General features: G+C 39.8%; 1 protein-coding gene across 13 annotated transcripts in view; it reads right to left on the bottom strand.

Annotated features, from left to right (window-relative positions):
* Positions 1-2,226: 2,226 nt before the first annotated feature.
* The window catches only part of EBF3 (EBF transcription factor 3), a 113,435-nt gene continuing 102,253 nt past the window's right edge, over positions 2,227-13,408 (bottom strand). For 4 of the 13 annotated variants that reach the window (XM_085230261.1, XM_085230260.1, XM_085230258.1 and 1 more), the window contains exons 13-16: positions 12,892-13,069; positions 11,526-11,714; positions 10,909-11,106; positions 4,871-5,090 (exon numbers count right to left, since the gene is read on the bottom strand). In XM_085230261.1, coding sequence (XP_085086387.1) covers positions 5,059-5,090; positions 10,909-11,106; positions 11,526-11,714; positions 12,892-13,069 — 597 coding nt within the window. In that variant the 3' untranslated portion in view covers positions 4,871-5,058. Of the gene's footprint in view, positions 4,780-4,870; positions 9,916-10,908; positions 11,107-11,525; positions 11,715-12,891; positions 13,070-13,408 lie in introns of those variants that run through there. The other 9 variants (XM_085230266.1, XM_085230265.1, XM_085230263.1 and 6 more) reach the window with 7 other exon arrangements.

Below are 13,408 nucleotides of genomic sequence, written 5' to 3' on the forward strand. Positions count from 1 at the left end.
TTTGCATACTCTTACTCAATACTCGCACTTTTTCTTCCTTTTCCTGTAAAACTTACGGCAGTACATTGTATAACGACAAGTGACCAAAAAAAAAAAAAAATCAATTTGTAATCTGATTTGAGGGTTTTGATTTCCTCTGATGAGTTTAAATTTCATTAAAAGCAACCTTATTCGAACATAAAAGAAATCCTTGAAGGGTAAAACAGGGAATTGTCTCAAAGAGTATAAAGAATCTAAACTCTTTTGTGCTATTTATTCATGGCATTAATTGTGTGGTCCGGCGCGCGGTGTCGGTTGGCAGATGCTCTGTTATCAGGCCCTGCGATCTGCACGAGGAGGGGAAAAAAAGCACAAGGGCTCACATTCAAAAATCGTTCTTTGGCATATTGACACTTCAGTTATCAACAGCCCTTATTATCTGCTTAGCAGTAGATCGCAGCTTGCTGGTGACATAATAAGCTACAAATCACTGATGGGGCCTTTCTGCATTCTCCTAATTGTATGTATTCTCTAGAAAAAAATTATCATTGGGCCTCTTGTCTTGATGAGAAATTGACATTTTCTGGCTGATTCTGCGCAAGCACTATGCGGGGGAGATAAGACTTATAGTTGTTTTAAAGGAGTGCAGCCATTCTTTCAGGGGCCTCTTTATTGCTCTAGTTGACCCACTTGATGAGTATGGATTTCATGAGGTCTTTTTCAGCATTTGAACTATAAAAGGTTCAGAATGACACCACCCCTTATAGACAAAAGATAACCTTGCCCTTTGAATATATTGATTCTTTATTAACTAGGCTGTTTAATGCAATGAAATGAGGCATTAGATTGAAGCCTATTTCAAGTGCTTTGAATAATCTTTAAAAGCTTGAAAGACTTTAAAAAGCTGCTCTGCAATAATTGGCATATACTTTTAGAGACTCTATTCCTTCATTTCGATTAAGGAAATTTTATCATCTTCTTCTTTGCATTTCTAAACTTGGCGTGAGCTGACACAACATATTTTCCTGGCAGGGCGATTGCCAAGTTATGGATATAGATGTGTCACGGGTGCTGGATCGCTCTAGGACCTGTCGTTCGCAACACAGAATGTGTGTTTTATTTTCTTTTGTATTTTCTTTGTATTGAATGTTAGACCAACCATTTAGGCACTTGTTATTCAAGCCTTTGAAACGAACCTAAAAGGAACAGTGCCAGTAGGCATCATGCAGACTTTCATCCCCGTAAAAAGTCTTATTTTTAGTGGAGCACGTCTGATTGTGCCAGTGGTTAGACGTGATATGCAGGTACATACTCAGAGTGAAATGGCTGTCAATGCAAAATAATAGTCGTAATCAAAAGTGCTCTCTATTTTTAACATCAAATATAAAAACGATGGAAATATTGGAAGAAACACAGTTAAATACCCTGGGTTTGCTTCTTTCTAGAATGTAGCTACAGCATGCTGCAGTTCCTCATCGCACTCCATCATTGAACTACAGAAGCACAGGGCACCGAAGGCACTCTACCTGTCATGTGGCGAAATACACCCCTGTACGTACGTATTTTTTCTTCCAAGCTTGGTTATCTCAGTGCCTTCTTGACGTTTCCAGCAGCCCCTGGTAGTGCTGGAGCAGAAGTGGCCTGGTGAACTGCCTCCTTTACCAAGACATGTGCTCAGCTTCAGGTCGGTGCTGGAGCCGCCTCCCATGCACACGTCCTGTGCCCAGGAGGTTTGACTCGTGCCCACCTCAGCACATTCACACTCAGGTACATGATAAGCACACTACACATGCTGGAGTCCAAGGGACAACATACTTCAGTGTTATAATTATCAAAAACATTTGCTTTCTTATCAGCATTGAGAAAACAAGCAGGTTGACCTTCGGTGCAAAAGCACTGCATGGAAAATTTGGGTTACGCTGCGTTTAAAATAACTTTTCCTGTTGACAGAATCTCACAATGCCATCTGAAAATGGAACAAAAAGAAGCAGCTCTGCCGTTACCTTTACATACAGGCTGTCTGGGACGCATCACCGTGGCGGAGCAGCGGGCTGCTGCCTTCCTTCCCAGGATCCTGGCTTTTTCCCAGGGAAAACCTATTTCGTGGCTTATGGTTTTTAATTGAGACGTGAATACAAGCGCTGGTTGTTAGAAATGAGAGCCCTGGTGCTGCATTCTTTTGTTTTGTGTTTGGTCCGTTGTTTTTTTTTTAATAATCAAACCAGATAAACTTACTAAAAAATGAAATTCACAGACAAGAAATACTTTAATTAAATATTGTGTAAAATGAACATTTTTTTTTTTTTATACAGTTAAATATATGAAAAAATGTACAGATAAAACAATCTTATTGTAGGGTCTTTAACAGTAAAATCTACCATTTAGTGAAGCTTTCCGTTCGGAGACGATGAAGCGATGGCTGCTCTAAGTAATCTAAAACACAAACAGGTTGCAGTTATGAAGAAACTTGCAAATGTTTTTAACATGTACACGTGACCTCTTCGTTAGCTCAGAACCTTATTAGACAAAATATAACTGAGGCAATTCAGTTCCAAAGTGACTTCTCAGGCTTTTCCACTTAGCTAAGCCTTATTGGTTATCACCAAATAAATGCGTAGGGCATTTCTTGGCTGTGACACACTGTATCATTCTTTTAAACCTTTAATAAACACTTTACTAAAATGTGCATTTTTTGCCCAGAAAGGAAAAAAAAAAAAAAAAAGAAAAAGAAAAAGAAAAAAAAGAAAAAAAGAGATCCCTCCTTTTTGGTTCAGACCTTAATTCTGCTGCAGTTTGCAGAACGTTTTGCAGTGCTGCATTTGCAAACCATTTAGTGCAAAGTAAAAGAAAACCAAAAACATTTCTCACTATGGATTTGGCACTAACAGCCACGAAACACGATGGAGGTCATTCCAGTTTAAAAAGTACAGTTATCTGTGGGTCTATTACAAAAAGTTCCATAAAAAAAGCGAGAAACCGAAATAAACAAACCCCAGGCATTTAAAAATCACGTGTGATCCTGATCTCGAGTGAAACTTTTCTCTGTTTTAAACAGTGCAGGGTTCGGGAGGATGCAGAGTGCAGCAGAAAATAGACACATAAAGGAGTGATAGAGTTGTACACCGGGTTTGTGCTTTTCTTTTACACCAGAAATCATCCAAATGAAGTAGCGGTTAACAATTGTGGTGTAAGCCTGTGATAAAACAGCACAAAAGTTCTTCAAAGAAGTTCACTTTTAAGGCATCGGAGAAGTTAATGTGGCAAACGTTTTAATTAAAACATCAGAAGTGAATTTATTTTAAACTTTTAGGCCTCTGACTTTTCCCAGTAAACACAGTTCAGCTATGTGGCAAAGTCATGGGTGGCAGCTAACAACGATTTGTTACAGCCTTTGAAATAAAATAAAATAAAACAAACAAAAATAGTAAAAATAAACGAAACAAAAGAGAATAAAAGGAAAATAAAGGGGAAAAAAAAGAAAAAAGAAAAAAGGGGGGAAAAAAAAGCAACCACAAAGCAGATTCCTCTTTTTTGTGGCTGTATCACATGCACATATTCTACTAGTATTCATTACAGCCATGTGGCACAAATTGGATTTGACTATACAACAAACAACTTCTTTTTCAAAATTATTTGTTCTGATAACTTAAAAATCATATAAAAATAAACGATGAATTTGACTTTTCCTCAAAAATAATAAAAAAAAAAAAAAGAAAGAAAGAAAAGAAAGAAAAGGATGGAAAGTCCAAATAATAGCAACTTCACCAAGTACGAATGAAATGCACGGACACTGATTTACTTCAAAGAAAAACATGAAGGCAACTGCTGTTGGCTGAATGCTGCTCTCAGCATCACCATACCAGGCCATGACAAAAACCAATACATACAAGAAAAAAAAATGATGAAAAGCAATATACAAAATTTCAAAGATAAATACAATATTTATAGTTGATATGTTACAAAATAAATTCCCTTAGTGACTGCAAGTGTTTATGTGAAAGAAGGTGTTGCGATGGGTAAGACTATTTTATTCCTTACAGGCTTCATAAGGAATAAAATTTGCTTTTCTAAATATTTAAGTGGATCTGAAAAAAATTCAAGACAAGTGTATAAATATTTAGCTACAACTTTGGCAAAATCACAAAAGTCTACAATTTTATAACCACATACAAAACACATTAGGGAAGAAGGATCTAGAAGTCAAAAGGACAATTTTCTGGTACAAGAAACATAGACTTCACAGTAGCCTAAGAATGCAATAGTATACAGTGCTAGCAAAAGTTGAAAAAATGTTGCAGATCACACTTGCTTAACAGGAAGCTCTAGCAGTGGAAGTATAGGTTTTTACCAACAGACAGTAGCAATTTTTTCTCTGTCAGTGTGCTTGTTGAAGGCAAGAGAATTCAATATCAAAGTTACAATTTCTAACTACAATAAGTTACAAAGTTCCATTTCATTAAGATGAAGTTAAGCAATGATAAACCCTCCCGCGCCCACCCCCGCCCCGGTGTTTGTTCCGACCATATATTCATCCTTCTTCCAGTTTGATGGCTCATGACCTCCTTGGCCCCCTTTGTTCCACCACAAAAAAATATTTCACATTATAGAGATACACAACCATTGTGAATCTAGTTATGAGTACAGAAAAATGTTCGGAGGCATTTTTCATCAGTGTTTCATGATAATCAAAATGGTGCATCCACAAAGTTTCTCCCAACACATAGCAAGTACTAGACATAGCCAAGACGTAATCAGAAACTTTATACAAAATAGGCGTCGCTTTTTCCTTATTCTTCAGGACTGAGAAATGTGAAAATATGAGAAAAAATTCAGTCAATAAAATGGAATTGTTCATGAAGAAGTAGGTTGTTTGCATGTAGATTCTTAATAGTTTAAATAAAATCTTTAAACAAAGTCTTTTTTTTTTTTTTTTTTTTTTTTTTTTTTTTTTTGTAGCATTTCGATTTGTTGCTGATTCTGTTTGAAGACACTGTTTCCATCAGCATGTCTTAATATACTAAACGTGTCCCCTAAGCCCATCCTTGAAGCTTGGTGCTACGGTAGGTAAACAAAATGACTTTACATTGGCGGGACTACAAGCCCGGACATAGCTAAAAGAAAAAGAGAAAAACCGGCTGTTATTGCATGCTGTAGAACAAGGCACGTCTGGCTCGCGGCGGGCGGACATGGAGCATCACATGGGGTGTCCCCGTTTACACAGCGCTGTGCAGCCCGTTGGCATCCAGCACTGCGTGGAACGGAGGAACACTGCACAAATGCTTTCCCAACGCAGCGCCCTTGCACTGTTCCAAAGGAGATCCCAACACTCTTTTGTTGGCAGAGCTCTGTTCGCAGCCAGCCCTGGGGACAGCCCGGCCCAGCAAGCAGAGCCTCGCAAACCTCCGCTTCCTCCCCAGAACCGGAGCCTGAGCAGAAAACCTCCATCCCAACGTTCTCCTAATTGCACTTGATCACAATAGCAGGGCCAAGCAAGTCAAGGACTCTCTAAGATCAAAGCCGAGTGCTGTACACCTGCTCTCAAATCCATACACCGACTGCTATAAAAAGGCACGAGATTAATATCCCTATCCCGCCATCTCGTTTTTTCCTCCAGTTTAACACTGAGATGCCAAAGCCTGCTGCTTTTTCTCCAGTTAACTCCTTGGTAGAAACATAATTTAGACTGTCTTTAATTGTAGCATTGTTTAATTTTTGCCATAATGATATTTCTCATTAATTTATGTACAACAGATATTAATAAATTTGTTCTTGTAGCGATGTGAACTTCAATTTCTCACTTCATTAATTTCAACAATATTAATTTATTTCAGATTCCCTGGTACAACTTTATGGTTTGGAAGACTTGTGTACACACACATTCCGACATAGCAGAGTCCCCTACAACAACCAGGAGCTACAGTTATAATTTCATTGCATGTTTCAAACCTGAAGTGGGACAGAAGTCACACGACTGGAAACAAAATAGCTCGTGAATGGTGATTTATTTACAGAGACTGCTTCCAGCAGGAGCACTCAGTCTGCATCTCACGCTTCCATTGAATATTCAGGTAAGGGAAGCACGGAGCTCTGTGGCAGCCCTTCACAGGTTGGGTTTCTTTTCACTTTTTGGCCTCCCATCTCATTGGGGAGCAGCTGTGCCATTCACCCAAGGGTGTCCTGACCCGAAGGATGGGAAGGGGAACCCTCACCCTGGGCACTTGTGACCATGAGAGCACGTCCAAAGCCAACTGGATGTCTGTTCTATTACAGTACAACCTCCAGCTACCCTGGAGAGCAGGATCAGCACAGGTCATCTCAAAATACATTGCGCTTCTGTATCCTGCATTCATGTTCAGCTGGTATCCATCACTTTGCTCCATGTCGGGGTGCTGGGGGGACATGGACTCTGCCAGCATGCTGAGTACAGTGTGAGCGAGCAGTGCTCATCTGCTCTGCTCTATTCTCACATGAAAACTTTGCAGAAAAAAAAGAATCCAGATTTTTCTTCCAGAAGTTGTGTGCAGAAATGTGCTAAGAGCACACAAATACCTGGCAATAATACCCTGTATGTTTTAATCACATGTTTATTGAAAGTCTCATAATTAGCTTCTGATTTAGAATCATAGAACCATAGAATGGCCTGCGTTGAAAAGGACCACAATGAACATCTCGTTCCAACCCCCTGCTATGTGCAGGGTCACCAATCAGCAGCCCAGGCTGCCCAGAGCCACATCCAGCTTGGCCTTGAATGCCTCCAGGGATGGGGCATATTTGTGAAAATATAGGTAGCTGCTGCATGCTTTTCAGGACAATAAGGGCTGAAATCTTTTGTTTAATCCATTCAGCTGTTTTTGTCAAATTCCATCTGTTGCACAATGGGGAGGTGATGCAAAATCGGTGCTCTAGTCTTTTGTTTCACTATTTATTTTAGTTGTGACATTTGACAGTCGTGAATTGCTGCTCTCTGGTTCTTTCTGTGCAAATTGATAGCAAATGCCTCCCTAAAGAGAAACAGGGTGGCCAGTGTTTAAATAACAATAGTTTCATCTGGGCGGAGACCAGAAAATTAATCAGGATGCAGTTTTAAAAGAATTTGCTCTGTGTTACAGTCATAAGGCTTATCCAGAGTGCACTACCTTTCAAAGTCAATTACAGGAAAATTACAGTTGAAAACTGAATTCTGAGCAAGGTAGTACTTTTGTGCAAAAAAAAAATACTTTATGCCTTATATGTCCATTGTTTTGAACAGGAAAAAGCTCTCTGCCCTAAGGAACCCATATTCTAGCATCCTGCTCTTAAGAAACATGGAAGTGCTTAACTTTCTGATCATAGGCTCTCTAGTGGAAGTCATACAAAGTTAAGAAGGTTGTGTTTTTTTGGATAGGGCCCAAAGGCCCCATTCTGTAGGCTTACAGGAGCGAGTCATACTTGCAGTGCAATGCTCTCTGCAAGCTGCAGTTTCCAAGTTTTGACCCTAATTGCAGTATCAATTGGCAAAGGATGCATGTATGCACAACACAGCCCGAGGAGGAATGGATTGTGAATGTAGCAAGGAAGGCGACTACACCTTAGCACTGATTTCATTGGTTTGTCTTCTTTTTATACTTGTGAATTTTTCCTACTCTCTTTCTTGAATCTCTTTAGGAAAATATTGAGTCCCTATGTTGGTTACAGACCTCTCTATGCTCAGTCCTTGGCAGTCATCTCAGAAGAACCAAGAGCAGAATCTTTTTTGCACAGACAAATCCCACAGGGGTGTACTTAGCAAGAAGTGCTGCAGTAAACACCCCAAAACCCTATAAAAGCACTGTCCTTGTCAAGGGCTGTTGCATATAAGGATTTGCCATATTCTCATCTGACTGTCTGTTCACGGTGATAACAAACTTCGATATGAAAAACAGGGAGTTGTATGGCCTGACTGTGTCAGCATGCTGATGCTTTGCCATAGCCAACCACCTTCCATGGCACTGGGTAAAAAACAGCTGATTATTTCAGAATTATATAGGCAGAAAATGACAAGCAACGATAGAGAGGACATCCTGCTCCAGGTTAAAAGAGCACGTCATCCTCTGCTACCCAGATCCATCAGCTGCAGGGTTCACCTTAAAAACAATCGCTAGTGACCATGAATTTTTTGCTTCTGTCTCAGTTTGACCCAGTGTCCACGGCCATTGCTAATGGTGCTCTCAGCTGTGCAGAGAGGCTCTGTTGATTGAGGACCACCGCGGCCCTGATGGTCTTCAATATTCTGTGTTTTATTTTAACATACAAAATGTGGTCTGACGTGCTGATCAGAAAACTCTCGAGCCTCTTGTACAGTGCTCAGGTGAGTAATTAACCTTTAGAAAGGGCTCTGTGTCAAACAGTACCTAGGAAAATAGGAAGTAGAAATACCCTGCTCTGCCAGCAGCTCAGACTGACTCAACTGGGCAGCTCTGGTTGGATAAAAATGCTGATGCCCCTCGGCACGGTGATGAAGGCACTCACATGGATGTGTCAGGTGCAGTTTGATTTTCTCCCACACAATCCAAACCCACAGATTTTACCCCAGCTGCCCTGTCCCAGCTTTCCTCTGTAGGTGAAGTGCTACCTTGCATAAGTAATCTGAGCTTTTGCCACAGCCTGGAAGTTGGTGCTGTAATTATCAGACCAGAAAGACTTTCCTGGTATTACTCTGTCATTTTCTTCAACACAAGATTTGGTTTTGCTGTCTCAGCAAGGTGAGGACAGCTTGACTTTTTTTTCCCCAGATCAACACCTCAACCCATTTTCAGTTTGGCTGCTGAACAAAAAATAAGAGATTTCTGCACAGCCTCTTGTTCAGTGCTCAGAAAGAGAGTAATTAAACTTTAAAAAGGGCTCTGTGTCCAACAATAACTAAGAAAATAGGAAGTGGAAACCCCCTGCTCTCCCAGCAGCCCAGGCTGAACCTTCTAAGTGCCCTCGTGTTTAAGAAGCTTCACATGCTGAGTACTGCAGGGACAGCTCTGTAACATACCGGTTCAGGTCTCTGGGGTATGTAACAGAAATCCTTAGAGCTTTAGCAGCACCTGCAGGAGGGAATTCACTGTGGGCAATGCCAGGTCTGCCGCTTGGGTCACAGCACCCTGAGCACGGGGACAGCTGGGCCTTCAGTTTTCACCTGCTCAACTAAGTCAGCACTGGTGCACTCAAAATGGGCTGCCAGGATTTTACACAAAGGGCATTTTTCAGCTGAGGGTGACAGTGGATGATTATTGGGAGGGCTGGAGGTGCTGGAGGAGATTAGGGCTCGGTGTCTGTTGGGAATTGGGCATTCTGCTCACACTCTTCTGACAACCCCACTCTGCAGTTACCTAGATCTTATAAGCACCTGAAACCTTGGATAGCAAATGGGAAGCCCTTTACTCACATACTGAAATGACAACTATTTAATTTTTAAATTCAAATATTCTTTTAATTTTTAAGCTTTATATTTTTATATGGAAGAAAGTAGGATTATTTTTACAAATGGATCATCTTCTCTAAGAATATTGCTTATGCTTGGTCTGGTTTTCTATGTACTGCAACATAGAAGAACTTCAACTACAAAGACTTATGCAGTGGCATAAATTGTTAATCTAATTACCCTTTTCTTTAACATCCACCCTACAATAAGATTTTTTCAGGTCCTTCATTGACCTGAGTGCATAATAAGCTCTCAAATGCTATCTTCTCAGGACCAAGAAGTTACTAACAAGCTATGATACAGGGACATTCATTCTGAGACACTGGTTTGGAATGGTAGGACCGTTGGTGGGCAGTCCGTTCTGTGGGATGAGCTCTCTTGGAAGTGCCCTGAGGTAGATTTCACAGAACACAGGTATCCAAATTCAGCAGGCAGTCTGGCAAATTGCAATGTATGTCTTCACCTGTTTGTCAGTGAGTGCTCATCTTGTTACGGGTATCGTGACAACGCTACAAATAAAAAAGAGTTACCTATCTTAGCTAAGAAAGTCAAGAAGAGTCGCAACCCCCAGGTGACATTGTCTGCAGCACTTTCTGATTCCTAAATTTCACTGAGTTGCAGTGCTGCCATGTGGGATAGATTCTTTGTTTGGAAAACACAGGCAAGCAAACCTTTTCCATGATTCTAATGAATGGGACAGCACTACCTTCTCGACTTTAAAATATGCCACAAAAGGGAACGCGTCTTTGCTCGTATTTCTGTTCTTCCACAAAACGTACACTGTATCGTAGTTTCTCCTGCCCCACTACCAGCAGGTGAACAATTTTCAAATTATTCATTATGCTACACCACACGAATTTATGCAGATTAGAAAAAAAAAAAAAGAGAGAGAGAAGAAGTAGTTTGTAATTGCCTAATTCAATTAAAGTACTGGATATTCACTTATGGAAGTAACAAATATAACACTGGTGAGTGAATTACGGCTCAGAGAGCATGCAAATCCACTGCACAAGTGGCTAGATGGTGCAAGGGAAGTTTTGCTCAATGAGTAAGAGCTTAACTTGATTTCTCCTAATTTGGAGCACTTGACAATACCTATTGCATCTCATGTATAATGAGGAAATTGCACACATTACGCTGGAATGTTGCTGTCTTGAAACATCCATATGACTGTATTCAGAGATGTATAAGGAAATGCAAGGAGTAGATAAAACCTCCAAGAAGCACCAGGGGATACGTTCTTACTTTAATATTCAATGTACGAAATCTTGAGGGGAAATGTCACAACAACTGGAGTTTTCTGAACAGTAAGTATTAAAACTGACCTCAGATTTGCTTAAAATCTTAGCGTATCATATGTGTTGTTCTACTTCCTCTACATCGTCACGAGAGCGTCAGAAACCAAAAAAGACAGTAAGGTACCTTTCTCCAATATAAACCATCAATAGTTTTAGTGTATGTACCAGAAAGCAATACAAAGAAAATTGAGAGATCCGGCTCACCTTGAAGTCCATTTCCATTTGCACTGGTGCAAGATGGTGGAGGAGAGGCTTGGGGCCTGACAACAGGAGCAAAGGCGCTCTTTTGTTTCACTGCAGAGATGACATTGGCAGGTGAGAATGAGAAAATGCCGTGTGTACTGCTACAGTTTGAAGGGAGGGTGACCGAAGAGGCTGCCATGGTAGGGCTTGACGGCACTACTGCAATAAAGCAAAAATAATCAGGACTCAGATTGAGGTTTTCACGGCAAACACGGAAAAAGAGAGTGATAGGGCCTTGCCTTTTAAAATATATATATATAATATATATAAATATATATTAAAAAAAAAAGAAATGAAATGCCTTGGCTTGGCCACTCTCTGGATAACAGGCAAACTCTTTTGTGTTGGACTTTTGTTATAAATTGTGCAGTCCAATTTTTTTTTTTTTTTTCTATCTGAGATTGTATTATGGCACAAACAGATCAATTTATTAAATTCATTTTTACGTCCAGCCTCCAGAGTCACCCCTCCTTTTATCCAGTAGCTCACAATATAGAAAATCAAAACAATGCAAGTATTTGATTTTGTAGTAAATATGAATCTATTATGATGATGTGTTACCAAAAATAGACACTTACTGCCATAAGGAGAGTTAGCTGAGGAGCCATTAAGAAATCCAGGGGAACCTGGTACACCTAGATTGGGCATGCCGGCATTGCCATATCCATTCATGCTATTGCTGACTGTGTTGTAATTGGACTGCTGAGGAGTACTGCTCGGAACATATCCTCGCGGGGAAACACTGCTTGTGTTGCGACTGTAACCTACTGTGTTAGAAACCCCCCCACCCCAAAAAAATAATGTTATTTTATAATATAAACTTAGGGCTGGGGGGTTTCCTCATGCATCATATATTACACAGTTTTAATTGATTGCACAGCTTTGCTTTGAGTTGTCTGCTACTGCCCTATCAACTCTTGCAGTTTGAGATAACCTTATCACGCCAACCCTACTTAAATCATCTGCGAGCACTCTATGTTGTCTCTCCTCTTAGCATAGACAGCCAACAAAAGCTCTCTTCGATCCAGCTGTGTCAGTTTGCTTCGCGTTTGTCTTTAGTAGCAATTATCAACAGGCTTGAATCCTGGTTGGTACCAACACACTGCGTGAACTTTCAGACCTTCAAATGCCAGAGCTGGCGAGAAAGACTTTATTGTTTGCAGTGAGTTACTTTAAAAGGCTGTTTTGGGGTCTTCATTTTATGATTGATATTTTTATACTAACAATAAGCTGGCACTTTCATAAGGTGTAGTCATCAGTGAAAACTAATTCAAGATCAAGCACAGAATTTTATAAGGCTTATTAGCTTGGAAATGCATTAAAAGACAATCTCTTATAAGAGGAAAGATAGCAGAATCAGGATTTTAAACAACATTTTTTTCTATCTGAGCAATCAATTTAATAATTATGTTGCAAGCAAAAAATACGGTTTTGAACATATCCAATAATCTGGTCTCACTCCTTTCATTAGTATCAAAATTAATTTTAAATGCAATATGCTACATGCATTTTCAATTACGAAATGTAAATTAAATCAACTATTTCTTTTATTAGTAACATATATGTCACACATGCTTATAAACAAAATACTTTACAATCACAGACATCAAATTAGATTTATCTGTGCAAATACTCAGAAACAGGTGGAGATACCTAGACATAATTATTTTATAATAAACAAACACACTGTATATTTACTGTGAATAATAAAGAGCTTTCTAGGCTTTGCCAATTTCTTTTTCCACCAGAGATGCTTTACGATAACAGTAAACAGAAGAACAGGAAGAATTAGGTATTATGAGAAAGTTAAAGATGGCATTTCATCGTGCGCTCAGACATACAACAAGGAGAGAAAGAGGTAAAACACAGCGCTGACATTAGCCAATATTAATAGGCACCGTCCAAACACAGCCGACAAGGATTAACTCTTGAAAACCCACATACCTTGGTCATTAGCTTGTGATGTTTCTGAAACATTGACTGCTAGCTGGCTGCTAAACGAGTTCACTCCCATCATGCCAGTATGAGCAGGAGTGTTGGCTAGAGTAGGAATCTGGTTGTGATTGCGTGGCACGCTGTATAATGCTTCAGCAATGTCAGCTGCTCGTTTCAGAATTATTTCCTATAAAGACACAGAATGATTAGTAACAGCTTGGAAACATTTGTCCAAAAGCTCGAAGTTCTCATAATGTTAACATCCACGGAAGAGATTCATGTAATGCGAAGGTAAGCCTGGGGATTTTGCTTGCCTCAAATGAACGTTTCTATACCAAACCACTATATAATGTGACCCAATGCAGGATGCTTAAAGAAATAAGGAAATTAATACAAAATTACAGTCTAGCATTGTAAGCCATGTGACAATTGTAAACACATATTTTCTTCATCCAGCGCAGTAGATGTATTTCCAGCAGTTCGCAAAAGGCGGTAGGTTTTATTCGGTCTGTTTAGCAGATTTATT

The sequence above is a fragment of the Meleagris gallopavo genome, chromosome 8 (genome assembly GCF_905368555.1).
Source record: "Meleagris gallopavo chromosome 8, MGAL_WU_HG_1.1, whole genome shotgun sequence".
NCBI classification, from domain to species: Eukaryota; Metazoa; Chordata; class Aves; order Galliformes; family Phasianidae; genus Meleagris; species Meleagris gallopavo.